The sequence below is a fragment of the Penicillium verrucosum genome, assembly GCF_028828655.1.
Source record: "Penicillium verrucosum strain IBT 35672 chromosome Unknown utg000002l_segment0_segment0, whole genome shotgun sequence".
Taxonomy (NCBI): domain Eukaryota; kingdom Fungi; phylum Ascomycota; class Eurotiomycetes; order Eurotiales; family Aspergillaceae; genus Penicillium; species Penicillium verrucosum.
In genome coordinates, this window is record NW_026643211.1 from 913,243 (window position 1) to 933,353 (window position 20,111).

Consider the following 20,111-nt stretch of genomic DNA (forward strand, 5'->3'; position numbering starts at 1 on the left):
TCCAGTATCTGTTTCGTAACTTCAATTTTGGCAATCTTTTTTTAACTTCTAGCTAGCATAGAACATGGAAAGGCGAGAACAATTTTGACTGAAGAATATTTACAATGGTAGCCTCATAGAATAAAATATTGAATCAGAATCATACCCAGTCACCTGTAATCTGCTCAAAAGAAGATGCAAAGAAGAAATCTTGTGGGATTTGGAAGTCCTCCGCCGAAGCTGAAAATGAATCCCCAAAGGGGATATCGAGATGCTCAGCCTCCACAGCCCCCATAAACCCATCAAAGTGCATCAGCTCGAGACATACCGTATTCTGAAAGTCCTCAAAGCTCTCATTGTTGTGGGAGTTGTCTTCCTGTCTACCATCTCCCGCGAGCCAGTTCTCGATTTGGGCTACACGCTTCCCAAAGTCGAAGAAAGCATCTCGAGCGCCGTTAATATCTACATCGGGAGTAGTCAACGCTCCAACCCTCGATCTTAATTTGGATAGAGTATCTCGGAAGGCAGAAGTTTGATCTGGTTTGGAGGCTGCCACGGTGTGTCGATAGGTAACTAGCAGGGCGAATCCTATCTGTACCCATTGCGTATTGTTGAATCCGACTTCCTCGCTCGATGGAAGTCGAATGTACAGATTTAGGATAGAACTGGCTGAGATAAATGCCGCGAGCAACATTTCGTCTCTCCAGGAGTTTGACTCAAAGGGTGTTTGAGGCTCTTGGTTGGTGATGTTGAGAGCTAGTTGGAATAGGCTAAGCCCTGTCGCGTGGTATTGTATACCGAGAAGAACTTCAATTATATTTATTTACAAGTTAGTTTCAACACTCTCTTTAAAAGTGAACCTGGTATTCTGTTGAGACTTACAGCTTTCGTTGATACCGAAGGGTAGTTGACGGTGGAACGCCTCCAGTTCTGACTTCAAATTGGTGATGTAGAGCTCTGACCCCGATCCAGGCGTTTCCAAGTCAAGCCCATGCTTTGCAGATAGATTGTCGACTTTTTCTGCAATAAATTGGAGCTGTATCACATAGCTGATGTATTTATCCTGAGGATACTCGTTGGATTCGCTGAGAGTGTTGCAACACTCTTCCTGGTACGGAAGACGTAGGATAGTAGATTTCTTTTGCACAAGCATCGCAATACTAAAGCGAAATAGTTATCAGCCAATACTCAATAAGGTCCGATGGCACATAAACTCACGATGACGACAAATAGTAACAACCCAAGACAGCCCTCTGCTCATTGCTTCCCCAAGAAGGCCGATTAAACGTCTGATTCTGCAGATTATATTGAAGTCCGAAGCGCAGCTCTGTCTTCCATGTCCGTGTCTGCGGCGGACGGTCCAACCTCAAATCTATCATGAGGCTTATAGCCAGTTGAAGGAACTGAGTATAACGGTGTGGCCGTGAGTGATAATGCAACCTGCCATATATTGTCAGATGCAATCACGATATCAAAGTATTCATAGATCGGGATTTACCATGCAAGGAAGACCAGCAGACCTTGCAACAACTCAAAGGAGATTTCCCCGCCGATGACCATTCGTGATGCGACGACTTTCTTGACTTCGGCCCCTAGCGCCCGTTGCAGTGGCATATTCTCGTACGAAGCTGACGCGAGTATTGCTAGACATAGGAATGGCTTCTCCTGGCGGAGCTGCTTGACAGATACATCAGGGGGAACAACCACAAATGGGAAGTGTGGGGTCATTTTGGTCTTGAATGCGGTTAGATACCTTTCAGCAGTCTTCATATCAAGCAAGTCTCGACTGATGATGTCTTCAGGCGCAGCATCCCCGTCGACTAATGACGTGCTGCGCGTGCTCGTGTTGGTTTCATGCCCTTCTGGGCCACCCCGGTCAGCCTTGAGTTCATTGATCTTTGACTCAAGAGCCGCGATCTTACTGAGTCATACGTTAGATAATAAACAATACTATCATGGCGGAATGTTTGCTTACCGGTCCTTGTGGAAGCCCTTAAATCGACGCCCGGTCTGGCGATATAGACATTCTTTTCCCAAGCGGAGACACCTGTGTAGTTTAATTTAAATAAGCTCTAGTTTTCTTTAGCGGAAACCTCAATACTTGTTCTGATTCCTACCGATTACACGCGTTCTCGTTATCCCGGACACATCGCACCTTGGAATCTGCGCAACCCTGACACGTTTTCGATATGGGGGCATCGTGTTAATTCATCCGATGAAGCGAAACTGGGGTTGACTACAGTGGTGACCTTGTAGACCCCATGCTCTAAAACAAAGCACGGGCCTAGAGATGCATCTCCGTGGTGTTGAGCAAAAAAAACGTATTAGATGGATTGGAGGTGCCTTCAAACAAGGTGGGTTAGTGGTTCTATTTCATCTTTTGAGGTTGTCTCTTGCTGGAGATAGGCATACCTAGGTAGTTAGTATATCTGTTGGGGGGTTGAAGATGATTACGTTAGCTCATGTTGTACCTCATATTTTGGCCCCTTTTATTGCGTTGGTTTTCAGCAAAGGTTTTGTTTTCTTTTGTTTTCTTTTGTTTTGTTTTTTTTTTTCCTTTTATTGTTAATTCTTTTTCTTCAGAAGGATTATCCAAATCTCATTCCACCTATACAAGTAGAGCTAGCAGAATAAAAAAAAAAGGGTACTCAAAAGGTTGGCCCAATATTTAGGGGAGGTCCGAGAAAGTACATACATGCGGCTATACGTACGCCAACGGTAAAGACGCGCACAAAATCAATATCATCACTTTGTCTACGGTTCGCAGTGTGACAAAACGACATCACCTGGGAAACTGTATATTCTTATTACCGAATGAGTATAAGTATTTGTTAGTAAATGATGTTAATACGATATGCTGAATATGTATCCTGACATGGTTTCGAGGACTGCGCTAAACCAACTGACCGCTTCCAAGGTTGCCCCTTCCTGACTGTCACCCATCAACGCTCACTCATTGTCGCCTTCCTCATCCTGCATTTTTCTCCCACCTGCGCACTGAACTACAAGTTTCCGAAGCGATCCCCTAACTCCGAGTCAGACAGCACTGCTCTCCTCTAAAATATTGCCGTCGTCATTTACTCGCCCCTATACGCCCCGAGTATCTAGACCAGCCATCGTGCGCCCTGGATAGCGCGCTTCTCTGAGAGCACAGCGTTTCAGGTAATGGGATGGGATACTTGTTGGACTAGCCGAAACCATACACATTCTAATACTGTGTAGAGTGGAATAGGTCGGACTAAAGAAATAGCTAGCTTGGCCTAGGAGCCACTGTAGCCATAAGCTCGAGCGCTACATAAATTTCCGGGAATGTGGTGTTTCTGACCGGCCTTTCGTTCCACCTTTCTCCGCCCTTTGTCACTTCATAAAACACACGCGACGACATCGGTCAACTGTTATACAGAAACTCATCTGCCGAACCAAGCGAGTCATGGCTAATAAGAGAAAACACCGCAAAACCTGTGGTATTCTTCCACTTCGACTATGGATTGGCAAGAAACTCTTTGGCGCAGTCGGACCACATGGAGTACGAGTCAGCCCTAGCAGAATGATCAAAGGGCCTTGTGCCATGTCGGAGCTAGAAGCCTTGGAGTATGTCGCTGAGCACACATCAATTCCAGTGCCTAAAGTATTCAACGCCCACTATTACGATGATTGTCTCTATATTGAGATGGAGTATGTCCGTGGAATGAGCCTCGAGGCAGCATGGTACCACGATCATTTGTCACAAGACCAGAAGAAATACATCATCACCGAGGTTGCGGGCTACATCCGTCAACTTCGGAAATTAGAACCTCCGCGAGAAGGAATAGTTGCATCGGCGAGCTTCAACGAGGCCCTGGATCACCGAGTCGGATCTTGTACTTTTGGACCGTTTACGAGTCATAAAGGGTTCCACTCATACCTTCGAGCGAACCTTCCGATTGAGGACTGCGGCGAAGTAATCGGCCCAGAGGTCACCAAATGCCATTCCCGCCCCTATCGAAGTTGTTTTACCCACGCAGATATCGCCCCTCGGAATATCATGGTGGACAATGGGAAGGTCTCTGCGATCGTTGATTGGCAATTTGGCGGCTGGTACCCAGAATATTGGGAGTATACCAAGGCACACTACGGTCAGATAGATCGGTCTGAATGGTATGATGGATTGGAAAATGCTATGGAGAAATACGACGACGAGCTCAAAGCGGAACAAACTCTGTGGAGACGACTGGACGAGCCACAACTTCTCTGGCGAGGGAAAGAGCATCTGATTCCGGACCTCGTCCGAGGCAATGAGATCTGAGCGTTTCGCAAGTCACATACGCCGACCAGTGTAATTGATGCTAGCGGGCGTGCACATTAATCCGGGCTTGGAAATTGCATCGTGCTTCTGTTAAAAGGGCGACTGACTGTAATGTAAGTTGGCTCATGGTCTTGGAAAACAGCTTGTCGTGAATGTACTGGTGGATATAGATCCGGGTGCTAGCACGACAGGTCTAGCCAAGGTTCAAAGTGATCATACAGGCTGACTAGTCGACCGCGGAACCAAGATCGGCATCAATAAGATATCAGCCTATACTTGCCAGGTTTGAGACACTCAGGTCAAGAAGAAACCGGACTTCCGTGAGAAAATATTGCTTTGCAGTCAAGCTAACAAGATATGTTTGGAGATTGTCACATCATCGAAAAGGGGATTTCTGCGGCCTGGTTGGAGCTCATAGGGCAGCACCTCCGAGCTGCAAGCCTAGCCCCAAAATCTCCGGTGCATTTAACTAATTCGGGTGATTTGTCGTAAGAGGGATGAGAGATTTTAGTGTCCTCCGGTTTCACTGTCTGAAACTACCGTGGGAGAAGTAGTAATGATCTGCAGTTAGGTATCTATTTAACCGATGTTGTAGTATGATAGATAACGAGGGGTGGAAGTCTTTGACCTACGCTTGTATACTAAAGGGAAATATCACAGACAAAACACCATGCATATCTGTGGACTCTCCTTTGTTTTACTCTCTACAGGTGTTTACTGCTTATCGCCAAACCCGTCTTTGGAGCGGCGAGCGACCACAGAGATTCCATCTGACTCTTTCGAGTCTCTTGATACATACTGGAACTATCTTTATCCCTGGGGCGATACGCACAATGGCGGTTCACTCATGGACGCCGACCATGTCTCTGTGAATGATGGCATTCTCACCCTGACGGCTGAGCCTGTATCAGGTGAGCCCTCGCCCATCCATTACCTCTCAGGGGCGATCCACGCCAAGTCGACCTTCACCGTTGAGGAAGGTGGCGGATTAGACCTTAACGCCGAGTTCATCGCGCCTGTGTCCAAGGGGACATGGCCAGCATTCTGGCTGAACGCGGCGAGCGGATGGCCTCCGGAGATTGATATTGCCGAGTGGAAGGGCTCTGGTAAGATCTCGTTCAATACGTTCAATACGTCAAGCGAGGTCACCGCGCTGGATCTCGACTACCCAGATCCGACAGACTGGCACTCTGTCAAGGCCGAGCTCCGCGATGAGAATGGGTCGGATGTTAGCGTCAAGTTCTACCTTGATGGAGAGCTAGTATCGACACAATATGCGAAGGACTATGTTGGTCAGGGACTGCGACTGTAGGTTATTGTGGTATCGACATGACTTGGTTATATCTGTGGCTGACGGACTGTGCAGGATTATCAATTACCAAACAGAGGGTTCTTCTGGTTCTCCTGGGCCTTCAAAAAGTTTGTATTCTTGTCCGATTTATGATGTCTGTATATGCACTAACATTGTACAGCGACGACTTTCCAGGTTCGGAATGTCGAGGTCATCAATCAGAATGCATGAGTCTGGTCAAAATCTTAAGAAACCCATTTGTGGGTAGGCTACGGGGTTATTCTCCATAGTGGTAGTCTTTTGGCGACTTACTATGCGTTCCTTGTACTCAATGTCCCGATTTTGAAGCATTTATCTTTATCTTATTTCTATGCTTCGCCCTTGATCAACCACGCGCTGCCATTTTATTTGTCTTTCTTGCCCCTGTCACTCGTTATATCACTGTGCCTCGTCCTTGGAATCAGGTATATATCTAGTTGAATATGAACGCAGCACTTAACTCAAATAGAAGCAAACTATGCACAGCAACTATAACCTAACTTCAAACACTAAAATAGTCGTGGGACTCTCGCCAGTCTAGGGGGACATGGAAGTACATGGCATGGGAGATTTGAAGGGCAATTGGTGGCTGATCGGAGTCGACGGACGTGGGTCTTAGTCGAATTCAGAAAAGCAATATTTTACAAGCATGGGTTTCGCTGTTGCGATGTTGACATGGGGTTTACCGAATCTGTACTATCCGTCCAGAACTTACTCTTTACGGACATTGCCCCAATAAGGAAACAGTACGTATAATGGGAGTACCTCCCAGTTTTGCGGATCCCAGAATGCTCACCACACGACGTGGGTCCCGTATATCTCCACTCATCGTGTAGGTATGTTGTACATCTTGTAGTTATTCACAAATTAATCCGAGTAATAATAGACACCAGTAATAGACCCCTCGTATCAACCCAGAAATCCCGCCCAGGAAGGTTTGTACGTCCCCGATGAATCAAATCCAACACCATACCCTACCAAGCTGAGGATCAATACACCCAGGAAAAAAAGCAGGTTATGGAAAGCAATATGATTCTTTTCCATATCATAGGTATCAGAGAGAAGTAATACTTCGCGCTGGAACATCACGCTATGGTCTGCCAAAAACATAGCGACCAGCCACGAAACGCCGTAGAGAATCGATATTTCACCGAGATACTTCACCATCTTGGGAAAGTCAAACTGAGGGAAGGCTGCGAAAAAGGCGAATGTTAATACGAACCCCGTGACGTATATGAGAAAGCCAGGGGTATTATTCGTGGACCCGGTGGCAGGCAAAGAGCGCAATGAACAGATGATCCGCCCAGCTGGATTGATTAGTCTGTTTGGTGCGTATGCAATAACCACCAGATAGGTGCAAAGGAGAAAATATAGCATCGACGGCCCTATGCGGTTCTCGGTAGACGCTGTCTCCCGCTGCTCGATCTGGAAAGGGGCTGCAGGCTTTATGCAGATAAAGAAGACGAGCCACTGGGTGTAAATGGCAAAGACACCAAGGGCGCGATCCAGACTGTCACAAACTACGTCCGCTCTCGAAGAACGATGATTTATATCCCAATTTTCACTGCCTCGTGAAGGACCACCTTGAAGCTCAAGACGGTGGTCGATGAGGGGAATAATCTCGAACACACAAACGGGAATCAGGTAGCAATAAACCCAAGTCTTGGTCCATGGGAGACCAGAGCACCCCAGAAGCTTAGTGGCTTGGGTTATCGCTAGAACGAATACGGCAGGACGAACGAACGGTATCCTTTGAAGAGATCGAAGCCAAAGTGGCCCTCTTTCAGCATAAAGATTGCGATGTTTTAACGTTTGGCTGAGAGCGTCCATAACCGAGCGTTTACGGGAGAAGTAAACGGTGAATCTCAGAAGAAATCCGAAAAAGTCCGATAAGCATACGATTGGGCTACCACGGAGATATGCACGCAAACGGGGATCGAAACCGCAGATGCGACCAGATGGTTGGAGGATTGCTGTCATTGCCAAGGGGAAAAGTCCCCAGTAGGCAGACAGGTATGAAATACGAGAACCTATATTCTTATTAGTGTACATTCTTTTTTGGGGGAGAGGGGAGGAGAGGATGTTGTGGCGTACCCTCTAAGTCTGTTTTGTCTGCCATTCCGATTTCAACCGAGTGGTCTTTGAAAGGCCTCAAGACGAAATTATGAGAGAGAAGAAAGAGGGAGACCCAGCTCTGAACCTGACCTAAGCCACTCGTTTCCAACGCGTTCGTATGTGCACACGACAACAGACCTTGGTCCGCGTCCGAGGCTCGGTATGAGTGTGCGCTTACACCGTCCTCACCTCGTCCCAATTCCGAAATGGTAGAGATGGAGGCCTTCTCCCACGGAAACTAGCCAATGATATAGCGGGGACAGTATCTGTCTCGGCTTTCCATCGCCTTCTATATTGGCTATCACGTAAGACCGAAATTATGTCAGTCTATCCCATGCCGAATAACACCACAGGATAAATGAGACACATCAGCTTCGGATTCACCGTAATAGGTACAGAGTTGGGCATAGGGATGGGTTGTAATAGGCCGCAGGGGGCGAACTGGATCCATTTGGGCCTTGGCTCCTGTATTTCCAAGCTTAGCATTTCCCAATCAGAGTATACGAGAGGGAAAATTGGATGAAAGGACGAATTGACCCCCCAAATAGGTTAGAGGAGATCGGTTATGTCAAGCTTCATTTTGATGTGATTGGTCCAATATGATCCACATGTCAGCCTAGCGTGAACCCTGGCTCTAGCCTTACTGCCCTATAACTACCTAGGTAGAACTAGTAGTAACTAACATTATATTAAGGAGGAAAATAAGTATCTATCGCATCAAAATATCCTCTAGTATGAGTATCTCATTCCGCGCGCTGTTGGCTCTAGTAGCCCTTTCTTCTATATCACTCGCTAATGAAATCGGTTATTTCGATTCATCCTCCTGCGCCGATCCGAAGGGCTTCGCAACCTGCTACGAGAATGCAGACACCATGTACTCAAACTGTGTAAACAAAAATTGCGCTGGGGGAGGTGAATCATGCTACAACTCATGTGGTGGAAGCACATCCTGCATGAACGAGCAATGTCCTGGCCTAGGAATCGACTGCATCAATGCTTGTGAATGTGTAAGGTCCAGTTCTCTGATAGATTGCGCAGGCCAGAGTTGTTGGAATCGGGTAAGAGTTCTCTCCCAACTCATATAGCTTTTATCTGAACCCGTATCTTAGGTCTACTCTTGCGAGTATCAAGCTACAGTCCTAGACTACCTCAGCTTCTGTCGCAAACCTGACCGCGATGGATTACCGTACTGGCCAACACCGGACGATACCCCTGATTCCTGTTCCTGCAACCTCGGTCAAATCGACCAAAAAGAATCTTTGATTACCAATCAGATGGAAGAGTGTTCGAATAACCAGACGAATATCGGTCAAATGATAACCGACGCTGATGCGATGATTGAGTACGGTCAGGCATGTGCCTGCTGTGCATTTAGTGCTTATATCTCTGCGTACGTTTTAACCCGCGAGCTCAAACTATCCTTTTCTTTTAATCTGCTGTTTGCTAATGGTATTATTTAGTATCTGGGGTACCTGTCCTGACACTCAGCCCTCCCTACTCGCTGCAGATGAATGGTTTGCTGGCGTTCTCAATCCCGGTCACTGGGAAGAATGCGGACCCTACCTCGAGAAGTATGATTGCGCCGGTGATCTGGGCTATGGTCGTGCCGACGCTGGTGGAATCGCCAAATTCTACCCTCCTAGCAACCTGCCGCCCAATGGCACGAAATCCTTGTATAATATGGACGGCATTATCTCCACACCTGTCAGTGGCAATGTTTTAACATGGACCTTGGATTCAACATTGGTGCATACTGTCACTGTATCTTCGGCAGATGCTACTGTCACCGGTACAAAAGCGAGTGGAGGAACTGATAGTACTGCAAGTACTGCAAAGAATACTGCGTCTGGTGCGGCGGAGAGTGACGTAAAGCCTGGCATGGGGTCTATTTCGATAGTTCCCTCCTGGGCCATCGCCGGCATTGCTGGTATCTTGATTTTATCGACTTTGTGAGGGTCTCAGGTATAGTTTAGGATAGGCATACTTAAAGTTCATCGACTGGAAGCAATGGGTCACTTCTGGGTACTTTCTAATATGTCAGCAATCCTTTAATCTATATACGTCAGTGTATTAACTAAGTGCTAATTCATGGACGCATTCTGGTTGGGTGTGTTACTTATTAATGCACCAGCGAGTTCACAGTGGGTGTGCCCCCCAACCCAGCCTACTAATATCAAATGCATTTAGTTAACTAATCATGCAAAAGCAAATGATTAAAGTAGAATTGTTAATATAGTTAACATATAAAGAAATAAACTTTCGCTAGGATATACAAGGCTTTTATAGACTTAAAGAAGCTTTCTATTAATATACCAAGCCTTGTGTACTTAAAGGACATAAAACTATTCTAGAAACGGACGCTTTCAAATAGGTTATTAAGGGTGTACTTTTATAAATATGAAATAACGAAATACTACTCCCTTATATATACCTATTATGGAAATTATCTGAATACCCCTTCAACGTAGACTGGGAATCGCGCAGGAATATATTGGTCTAGGGCAAGATGAAGCGTGGAAAGATCAGCTACGCGATCATACAGACACGCAGTTTTTGGTTAGATTTCTCTTTGGATTGAGCAAGGATCCCGAGTTGAATGAGAGAGGACATTGAATTTCTAAAAAGAACCAGAACCATGAGGTTCAACTGGTCTAACAGCCGCGGTCTTTGTCGAGGGACCTTCCATTAAACTACTTTGATACGATACGTCTCGTGCTATTTGCAGGGAATGAAATCGTGCAATTGATTATATACATGAAAACTCAGCAGATAGCACGGATATCTGCCTTGCTTCATCTGCAAGAAATCTAGACTCATCACACGGCATCTGGATTTCAACTGAGTTGGTCTGATATCCCACCTCTCTCACCGCAAAGGAAAAAAAAAAAAAAGGAAGTCAAGGACGCCAGCTCAGCATATGACAAAACGAAACGACGAAAATAGAAAAGGACAATTTGGAGGTGACCCGCCTAGCAGAATCAGAATCAAACTTGACATGACAATAGACGGTCCGGTTCTCAGTTCCTAATGTAGGTTTTGCGCAAGAAGAACAGATGATCGAGATTGAATCACTCAAGTGTACATGCCCGGTTATTCACACATCCCCATGGCTCGGGATATGTGTCCCATGAGACACAAATTCGGTATATCAAGGAAAGAGGCCTGGAGAAGGAACTTATAGACCTGCGAACCCGCCAAACAACATTTTCCCCCGTAGCGCCAAGGTAACAAATACACACACTCCCTAGAACGCACGAAGATACTGTATTAGGAAGTCATTAGGCTTTCCGTCGCGAAACATCCATCCAAAAAGAGAAATGGGAGAAAAACAGGAAAAAGAAAAATGGGTCAGAAGGGAAGGAGGTGAAACACGCCGTGGTTAAAAGGTTCTCCCGGTGGTAATCATCGGGAAGATAACACACGGGGCAATGGAGAATGGTGGATGTTCGATGACGGTTTGGGATCAAAGATCAACTTGATCTCAAGCGAGATTTCCGGCGGACGGAATGCAGGTAGAGACTAGAAGGCTTTACGGTCACCAAGGTTTCCGGGCTTCTCATCAGTGTCAATGTGCCAGACCACGTAGTTGGGCAATCCGACCACCTGGTATCCGGCTCGCTTGGCCATGCGGGCGAAACCTTCTGTCTCGGCTTGGTTCTCGAAGGCGTATGCGGGGAAATTAATACCGGACCGATGCACATCAGCCTTGACGAGGATGTTGACACCACCAATTCCGTCAAGCTCCACCTCATCATCCTTGTTATTTCGCCAGTCGCCCATGCTGACCATGTAGGTGCGGCCAGTATCGTACTCTTTGTAGCCTTCGGCCAGAACGGTGTCGGTAGGCAGAGATGCGCGCAGTCGGCGGCCCTTGTCAGATTCGACCCATGAGTTGTAGTCAACTAGGAATGAAGATGTCAGCAATTTGCATAGCGCACGGGGTGTCACAGGTATACATACAGCGACCCTCGATATCATGGCCATCCTGGTTGTAACGGTGGAACCAAATGTCTAAAAAAACAAAATCACTGTCAGCTAGCTGTTCGACCACCGATCCAATTTCCGAGCAAAATAAACATACTTGGCACGAGAATGTCCTTATCGTGGGCCATGAAGTCCTCCAGGATACGCTCGGGACAGTCGGTTATGTCCACATCACGCCAGTACACCCAGGAGTGATCGGCCTTCAGGGCCGAATAGAGCAGGTAATTCCGGGCACGGGCGATAGCCTTGCGTCGTGGACCCTGTGCGGCGAACGAGTGTCGCTCTGCCACACTCATCTCAACGTCGGCACCGAAATCCTTCTGAATAACGGTTGCACTGCGGAAGCGAACCTTCTCCTCGGCGTGGTTCTGGATGCGGTCGAGTTCGGAGGCGAGGTTTGCGAGGGTGTCATCTTTGCAGTCACCAACGAGGAAGGCCAGATCGATCAACTCGTGTGGGTAAGACAGTTTGTAAAGGAGGTCGAAGTATTTAGCCAGGTAGGGAGCAGCATCACGAAGAGGGGTCAGGATGAGTACACGTTCGTGGTTTAGGGCGGCCTTGGAGGTAGACTTGATGGGGTTCAGGTCGAGATCGGTGATGGAGGTGGAGTTGACTTCGTAGGGTTCGTGGCGGTTGAAGAGGACAGGGGTCTGGGCGTGCGCACTCCATTCGACCATCTCGTTAATGGACATCTCCATGGGGGACTTGTGGGAACCATAGCAGTAGAAGCTGTCGGCGCGAGTCGGGTCAGTATGAATGGTTTCCCCCGATGATGGATTGGGTGGTCTCTCTCTCACCTTTGCATCTCTGATGCAGACCTGCTGACACCGCGCCACATGAGGATAAGCAGACCTGTCAAGGCTATGGAGACCAAAAAGCGTGTCCGTGTTAATAAAACGAGGACTGCCCTCCATGGTGGCAATCTGGCCTTGGCTGACTTCCAATTAACACCGCCCTTTGGCAACAACATGATGAGAGATGACGAGATGTGAGAGGTTTAAGAATTTCAGGGGCGATCCCGTCTCGAACACTCGTCGTAAAACCCCCGAACGAATGTGGAGAAGAGAGGAGGAGAAGAATGGTGAAGCGAATTGGTTGATAGGGAGAAAACAGAATCGGGAATCGAGGGAAATGCGATTGCCTGCCAAGCCCTGGAGAACGGCTGGAATCAGCAAGACAAGGACATTTACAACAACAACATACTTCAGTTCTACAGTTCTACAGTTCTAATGAATGTGTAGTTCCAAGTCTATTTTATCTATTTTACTATTTCTACTTTCTATTACTCTAAACCAAATAATAAGCATATCAAAATGTGCACTTTAACGGTCCAAACACAACAGTAACGGCCAAGACCCTTTTATTTTTATTTATAGCCTTGATCGTCTATAACCCTGTGCATCCTCCTTTAGGGGCTATTGAATACTGTGACATGGGGTATATCACTATGTATCTCTATTCTGTTGCCACGCAGTACGGAGTATACAACAGTACATGAATGTGCTGTCCCTCTTGTACTCCATAATCTGTACCCCCCCTATTTATGTTGTCACTTTTTGTCTGCAGGCATTGCGCGTACACATTTGACAGAGTACTTCCTCTTATTTGGTGTCATTTTTAATAGCGTAAAATTGTAATTTTCTATTATTATTTTTCTTTAATTCATTTATCAGTACCACACTACATACAATATACCAAAAAAAAAAAAAAAAAAATTTGAAATGACAAGTATCTCCAGCACGAGGTTAAAGTGAGACACGGCCTGGGCCCAACCCATATTTTATAGATTTTATACCACATCCTCCCTACTCTGTTAGGCACCTCTATTTCTAATGAAACAACAGTATAATTTTGAATTACCATTCTCATTTGAAAAAGAAGAAAGAAAGAAGAAAAAGCAATTCAACCTCCCATCTTCGAAACACAAATCATCTTTTAGACCACCTGTCCGTTTCAAGTCTGGACTGGTCTCCACCGAAGCCTGAGACGGCCCTCGATGATCGACGGCTGATTTGTCCCTGACAAGAATAATCAAATCCCCTATGATATCGCGTGGAGTATTGTTTGCATTCTTATGTCGTAGGCCCAGCATTCAAGGAATGTCTAGGAAATGACTGTATTTTAATACTATGTTGTATCTACTAAAAAGGGGTAAAGGCTACATAAATATATAAATATGTAGTCTGAACAACAATCTACATCGCAGCTTACGTGGAACAACGATATAAACCTAGAATCCATAACTTACTGCAGGGCTGTGTTATGATCGATGAATACATAGTTAGAAGCCAAATACCATGAGTTTAGGGCTGATAGGAATGCTTCATGCGGGAATGCTCAGCATGTTTACAATTTAGTAACAAAACTACCACACCCATACAAATAAGCATGATTTTCATCGAAGGTGATCCATTGAGTCATAGCTATAGACATAGAAAAATAGAAGAAAATGACAAAAGAAATGAGAAGAAATGAACAAAAGCCAAAATACATCCCCACCTGAACATATATATCCATAGTAAACAACGCCTAAAGACAAGAGGCAAAAAGAAGAAAAGCCACCGTTTTGTCCAAGAAAGAAAAGAAAAAAGACAAAAAGGAAATCCCGAGGCAAGGAAATCAATCGACAAAGGAAAAGGCTTCAAGCAGATTGGGGAACCTCTTGTTCATCCCCGAGATCAAAGGAAAATATTGTTACACAATGCAGGCGCTAAACGCACATGGAACGGGAAGAAGAAGGACTAAGCCTAACGGACCTCAGAGTAAGGGAGAGTAGCCACTGCTGCAAGGGCCTCATATATACGAATGAGGATGCAGCACAGACAGAAAGGTAGAGAAGGAGTCATGATATCATCAGTGAACAGGAAGAGTGTTCAATATCGGGCGTGCATCATCAATCGCCACTGCGGATTTATGGAGATGTAATGAGAGAGTGGCGACGGGATGGCGGTGGGAATGAGAAAGACGAAGACTGAGAAGGAGGGAAGGCAGGAGAAGAAGGACCCGTCATGGGCGGGGTGGCAGTGAGGTAGGAACTACCGAAGGACTGTGAGGTCGAGCTAGGCATAGAGTCATAGTAAGGAGCAGTGTAGGAAGGCTCGGAGGGCATGCTGGCAGCGATCTCATCGCAGAGTACCCGCATACCAGGTAGGCCGTTCTTCTTCTGGCGCTTGTGTTCGGGGAACTCGAGGACGGGGCCGGGGCTGGTACTCTCGGACTTGGGAGAGCGGAACATCTGCTCGTAGGACTTGAGCTGGAACTCCAAGGCGCGGTTACGATCAGCGAGGATCTCGTTCTCGGCCTTTGTGGCTTTGAGCTGTTGCTGGGCCGTCTGGTTTTGTTGCTGTAGGGAGCTGACTAGCTGCTGCAGCTGCATGCAGCGGACCTGGGGCTGCAGCTTCTCTGAGAGCTGCGGTGTGACCTGTTCCTGGCGGATAAGGTGGACGATAATGGCAAGCATGAAGTCGACTAGGTAGATGGCTCCTTGCACGATGTGCTCCTTGGATTGAGTAAGGCTCTTGGAAGGGTTCCAGCCTGCACGCTCGAGGAAGAAATCGTGAATGCGACTGTCTAACTGGCGGTGAAGCTCGCTGAGGTTGCTGCGGCGGTTGCCCTCGGCAATACGGTGCTTCTCGCGCTGGTCGTCTTCAATAGACTGGGCGCTACCCTTGCGCTTGCGGCCGCAGAGCTGCTGTAGAGGAGCCTTGCGGTTGAGGTTCTGTGGGGCTACTAGAGCCATGATCTCGTTTTGGGAAAGATCATGGGGCCAATCGACCGAGTTGGACTTTTGCATGGCAAATGACTCTTGCCATGAGCCCTCTGAAGAGTTGGCCGGTGAGGGAGGTGTGACAATGTGCTCGGCAGTTGCCCAAGGTGACTTGAATTGGAAAGTGTCCTGGGGTCCTGGGGTGGTAGGAACAAGGGCGTCCTTCACATTGAATGGGCTGAAAGGACCGCGGGGTGGTAGAGGCAGAATTTGAGGAAGAGGAGGCAGTCGGCGCTCCTCGCCCACATCAGAGGCAGCCATGCTGGTGCTGGAGTTGAAAAAACTTGAATGTATGTTAGGATATGTGGTCTGATATTAGGACAGTGAGGTAACTCACGGCAGAGAGCAGCGGCGGGAGATATCGTCAGTGTTAGAACCCATTTCTTCATACATCATAGTTGGTCGTTGAGAAATGCGTGATATGTGCAATGGAGAGTGTATCGAAGTGGTTCAAAGTATATCGAGAGAATATATACTGAAAGATCACGGGTGATTCGTGTTCCTGTTTAGATGAGGGGGGTGTGATGAGGTGGTAGATTGAAAGTCGAGGAGAGTGCAGATAAAACAAAGTTGTATATGCAGTAATGGACAATGGGGGCAGGGCTATAGACAGAATAAAGAAGAAGCAAAAGCGAAATCCACACGAGGCGAGTGTGTATACAATGAGACAATGAATAGAAAGGGATACCATGCTGGGATGCATGTTTATATGTAGATTGGGATAGTACTTTGTTCCCCGTTCCCCGATCCCAGGGCCTCGCCGGACCCAGGCGAGGGGAACCATGAACCAAGGCCGATCCTCGACAGACATGAAGCGCGGAATTTCGGATGTCATACAGACAGAGAGTGTGCATTTCTTTGCTCCACAGCTTCACCACGGGGAAGCAAGATGGGCATCCCGGGTGGGTGCTCTGGGCCACTTGCTAGTGCCCGCTTGGGCCCAGAAAAGAAGCAGAGAAGAAAAATAATTATATTCGGTATCACAGAGGTATCTGTCACATCATGCACAGACCGAACCTCACATATTACTCTGTTAGATCGACGAATGAGGAGAACACGATCCAGCCCGAGAGGAGGGTTCATGATGATCCAGGACCCCTAATTTGTCACCGAACTGTTGGGTGTTGCGATCGACACGGGGGAAGATTTTAGTTTTTAGTTTTTAGTTTTTTTTTTCTTTTTCTTTTCTTCATTTTAGATTTTAGTCTTTTTTTCTAAACGAAAAAGAAGAAGTATTATGGCCCTTGCATTAATAGTTATCCCAATTAATGACGTTGGAGGTTCTTTATCAAACCCTCCGGAGAACTTACACGATGTGAACTGTTGGTGAGAACGAAGCCGCTAAGAAAAAAAAAAAAAAGAAAAATCACAGAACAACTAGAACAAGGTTTGTTTGCATACTCCACAGTATCTACGTACATCCCATCCGCGGCCATCTCCGTATTCATCATCAGATCCCGGTTGAGATGTCGATAGATGATGAAACGCTGTAACACAATCTCAGCATGCATTTCGATCTCCTGCATCGATAGTCAGGAGAAACTTTTATGATCGTGCTATAGTATCAAGGGGTTCTCTGTTATCAACGAGCTAATACCCCTCGAGGCGCTTCAATAAATTCAAATTGTCTAAAGTAAATAAAGTAAATAAAGCAAGGACTGCGGGAGTGTCATGTTGATATATGCGAGGAGGCATCAAAAAATAAGGATCATAGTTCTATACAATGAAGTTGGGAATAATTGGTCTACGAGCAGGAAGCTATAAGCGCCATTTGACGGTTTGAGCGTTGGAATTAGCAAATATTATTAAATTAGTTATAGGCGAAGCCCCAGAATAGGCCCCGACATCGAAGAAACCAGCGAGTTGGGAACGAGACCCAAAGACCAGGTTACCTTTGCTGTCAGGCAACGAATCATGAAGATTAAGATGATTTGGAATTGTTTGACACACAGACGTTAGAGAATTGACAAGTCAGATTAAATTAAATATCTACTTATATTAATTTTATTTCTAGTGAAGCCCTAAAAACCCTAAAGAGATGGACACGTTCCCCCTCTCAAGTGGGGATATACCTAACTAGCCTAGATATTTCCTCGCTAGAAGTGCCAATGGTCGTAAAAATAGAGCTGTCATATTCTCCCCCTTCCCGTCTCATCCAACAATCAATCAGCTTGGCTCATGGCGACTCCATCCAAGACACTAAGACCCCACGTTCTATTATGTACGAAGTAATATTCTGTTAGTTGTTATTTTATCAAGTACCGTGACAGAAGCCCACAATTCTCGACTTGACAATTCTATGCATTCTACTTCGTACGCAAACTCCACAACAGAAAAGATAACCTCACCTGAATATACCACCCCCTCTTTCGTGCTTTGCAGACTTCAATCTGAACCCCTGCTCCCATAGTTCCCTGTTTCCAGCATCTAGCATATGCACCCGATCGGTGGCTCACACTGAGTTTCGCATGCCTCCCATCTGCAGACGGCACGTACCAAGAGTAACTCGAGGGGAAAAACTCTCTCACACGAACCATTCGAATTTGGTCAAACTCTCTACGTGTTTTTTTTTTTTTTTTTTTTTTTTTTTTCGATAGCTCCCCGGACCAATCTAGACCCCAGGGATCTCCACGCTTGTCTATTTCGTTTCCCCCTGCTTACCATTTTAAGTGACATGCATGTAGGGATCTCCTCTCCGGATCTACTGAATAGCAAAATTGAAGTCTCTAACTTTCGCGGATCAGAGAATAGACTCTAATCCCGATCCGTGGGACCGGTTCCGTTTCATCGTTGGCCCTATCTTGCGCGGGGATGTAGATATCTATGCCCGTGGATTACGAGGTCGATCGTACCTCGCATAGTATGAACGTACCGCCCTCTACGTGTTCATAGTGTGGCTGAAAATGGCCCGATGATCATACTTTGGTAGCCCCCTCTTTCGATATTACACGACATTCACTCACTACAAGCTCGGACATGATCCCCGTCCCGTGCGGCTCTCATGTGTAAGGAACAAGCCACCGTACACGGAGTACAGATTTATGGGTACACTCATTTTCTCAAGCCCCCTTGGCCTCCATGCTGTCATCACAAAGCTTACGATATGCCCAGTGCCAATGAGCATCTCCAATACCCTCTTCTCACCAAATCATTCCCAATAGTCGCCTTCCCGTGCCGCCCCTTGACCTGTCAAGTTTCAACTGTCACTGTCATGGCGGAGACAGTAATACTTAATTAGAGACATTTTATTTTAGTACTATAGATTAATGTGCGGAGAAGTAAATCAGTAGATTATTTGATAATTTGAGATGTTCCAATTCAACTGAAATACTCCTTTTCGGGGCTAATTCTCGCCAAGCGCTTAAAAGCGCCTCATGCACGATATAGGATCCTCTTCCCTGTTTATACTTACTAAGTACGCAGTAGCATGGCGACTAGGATCATGGAATTTGTTATAACCCTTGTAAATTAATATACCCACCTGGGTCCTTAATCCATGGTATGTGATTCGATCGTTTTGTCAAGTGCGATATCGACCTCTCTTCTTTTCTTTTTTCTTTTTGTTTTTAATAAAAAGCCTTCCAGTCTTACTGTCATCTTCCCTGTTTCCACTTTAAATCGCCCCTCTCAAATTCCGTACATACAGTGCGCTACTGTACGTGTTGTCTTTTGTCTCCCCACTGGAACGCCTATAATTTCCCTTGTTCTATTAAGTGGCAAGCATGGAAATGTAGGCTCGTGTCAGATTGGTCCCACAGAAGGAGCTGTGTGGCCTTTTAGTCTATTCAATAGAGGAAGGCTCTTATGAGGTGTTAGGTAGTATACAGAATACCCTCCCCGCCTAAGAGCGTTGATAAACAATAATTGTTCCCATACATGATACCGCCTAATATCGAAGACGGCATGGGCAGCAAGGGCAGATGATCATATCTGTTAGTTAAAAAGCCATGTGGATCTCAAGGCCTTACTGTCCCTTCTGTACAAAGTACAATATCATCTCGTGTATAAGGTTCACTGTTGATTACCCGAATAGGCACCAAGCGTCGACTGTTCAGAGGTACAAAGTACGTGAGCGAAAAAGACTCCCCAAACACCACCAAAATCCCACGACTCCTCGAATCTCCCAACTCCAAGAACGAGCATGCGGGAACTCTTCAATCCCACTGTGGATATAAATTTATTCCCCGAGTGGTGTAGTTCGCCACCGGCTCCTGCAAGGACAACTCCCTAGTATACAGATCTAGCAGACGCTGGCATACGTATATTGCAGGAACTATTTCTGGAACTCAAATTCGCCGCATCTGAGAGGTCACACTCGAGGGACTTCTCCGAGGTGCATGGTGCACGCATGCATACACATACAGCATAGATACTGCCCCGTGGAGTTCGCGATCGAGGCAACATAGGTATTATGTGGAGTTCTGTATAATGTACCTTTTTTTTCTCTCTCGTTCAGAGATCGCCCTGATGGTCTGGATCTGGTTCCTACATGATGCATTGCCGTACCGATTCGCTCTACGGTGCGCTCGGGGCCTCCACCATTTCCCATTACCTGGATTGCAGGTTGCCTCCAATGCAAGGCGGATGTATACCCTGGTAGCCCAGGCCTGAAGATGTGCATCTTTATTTAGGTACCATTGTTTTTGTTTTTG

General features: G+C 46.4%; 7 protein-coding genes across 7 annotated transcripts; 3 read left to right on the forward strand and 4 right to left on the reverse strand.

The window, feature by feature from the left end:
- Nucleotides 1–139: 139 nt before the first annotated feature.
- N7516_005962 (fungal specific transcription factor domain-containing protein) lies at nucleotides 140–2,178 on the reverse strand (the record flags this gene model as incomplete). Its single annotated transcript, XM_057218682.1, has 6 exons — nucleotides 140–786; nucleotides 862–1,139; nucleotides 1,198–1,419; nucleotides 1,478–1,900; nucleotides 1,955–2,026; nucleotides 2,135–2,178. The coding sequence occupies 6 exons, from the start codon at nucleotides 2,176–2,178 to the stop codon at nucleotides 140–142; spliced, it is 1,686 nt and encodes a 561-aa protein (XP_057072773.1).
- A 1,231-nt stretch (nucleotides 2,179–3,409) lies between these two features.
- On the forward strand, nucleotides 3,410–4,264 carry N7516_005963 (aminoglycoside phosphotransferase family protein; the record flags this gene model as incomplete). Its single annotated transcript, XM_057218683.1, has 1 exon — nucleotides 3,410–4,264. The coding sequence occupies one exon, from the start codon at nucleotides 3,410–3,412 to the stop codon at nucleotides 4,262–4,264; it is 855 nt and encodes a 284-aa protein (XP_057072774.1).
- Nucleotides 4,265–4,934: 670 nt separating this feature from the next.
- Nucleotides 4,935–5,786, forward strand: N7516_005964 (glycoside hydrolase family 16 protein; the record flags this gene model as incomplete). The annotated part of the gene is made up of 3 exons (XM_057218684.1): nucleotides 4,935–5,572; nucleotides 5,631–5,683; nucleotides 5,737–5,786. The coding sequence occupies 3 exons, from the start codon at nucleotides 4,935–4,937 to the stop codon at nucleotides 5,784–5,786; spliced, it is 741 nt and encodes a 246-aa protein (XP_057072775.1).
- A 717-nt stretch (nucleotides 5,787–6,503) lies between these two features.
- On the reverse strand, nucleotides 6,504–7,713 carry N7516_005965 (uncharacterized protein; the record flags this gene model as incomplete). The annotated part of the gene is made up of 2 exons (XM_057218685.1): nucleotides 6,504–7,624; nucleotides 7,689–7,713. 2 exons carry the CDS (start codon nucleotides 7,711–7,713, stop codon nucleotides 6,504–6,506), a joined length of 1,146 nt encoding a protein of 381 aa, XP_057072776.1.
- Nucleotides 7,714–8,443: 730 nt separating this feature from the next.
- N7516_005966 (uncharacterized protein) lies at nucleotides 8,444–9,662 on the forward strand (the record flags this gene model as incomplete). Its single annotated transcript, XM_057218686.1, has 4 exons — nucleotides 8,444–8,708; nucleotides 8,748–8,767; nucleotides 8,819–9,099; nucleotides 9,170–9,662. 4 exons carry the CDS (start codon nucleotides 8,444–8,446, stop codon nucleotides 9,660–9,662), a joined length of 1,059 nt encoding a protein of 352 aa, XP_057072777.1.
- A 1,566-nt stretch (nucleotides 9,663–11,228) lies between these two features.
- Nucleotides 11,229–12,663, reverse strand: N7516_005967 (ANP1/MMN9/VAN1 family protein; the record flags this gene model as incomplete). The annotated part of the gene is made up of 4 exons (XM_057218687.1): nucleotides 11,229–11,611; nucleotides 11,670–11,720; nucleotides 11,791–12,422; nucleotides 12,491–12,663. The coding sequence occupies 4 exons, from the start codon at nucleotides 12,661–12,663 to the stop codon at nucleotides 11,229–11,231; spliced, it is 1,239 nt and encodes a 412-aa protein (XP_057072778.1).
- Nucleotides 12,664–14,604: 1,941 nt separating this feature from the next.
- On the reverse strand, nucleotides 14,605–15,855 carry N7516_005968 (putative HLH DNA binding domain protein; the record flags this gene model as incomplete). The annotated part of the gene is made up of 2 exons (XM_057218688.1): nucleotides 14,605–15,742; nucleotides 15,797–15,855. The coding sequence occupies 2 exons, from the start codon at nucleotides 15,853–15,855 to the stop codon at nucleotides 14,605–14,607; spliced, it is 1,197 nt and encodes a 398-aa protein (XP_057072779.1).
- Between the last annotated feature and the right edge of the window lie 4,256 nt (nucleotides 15,856–20,111).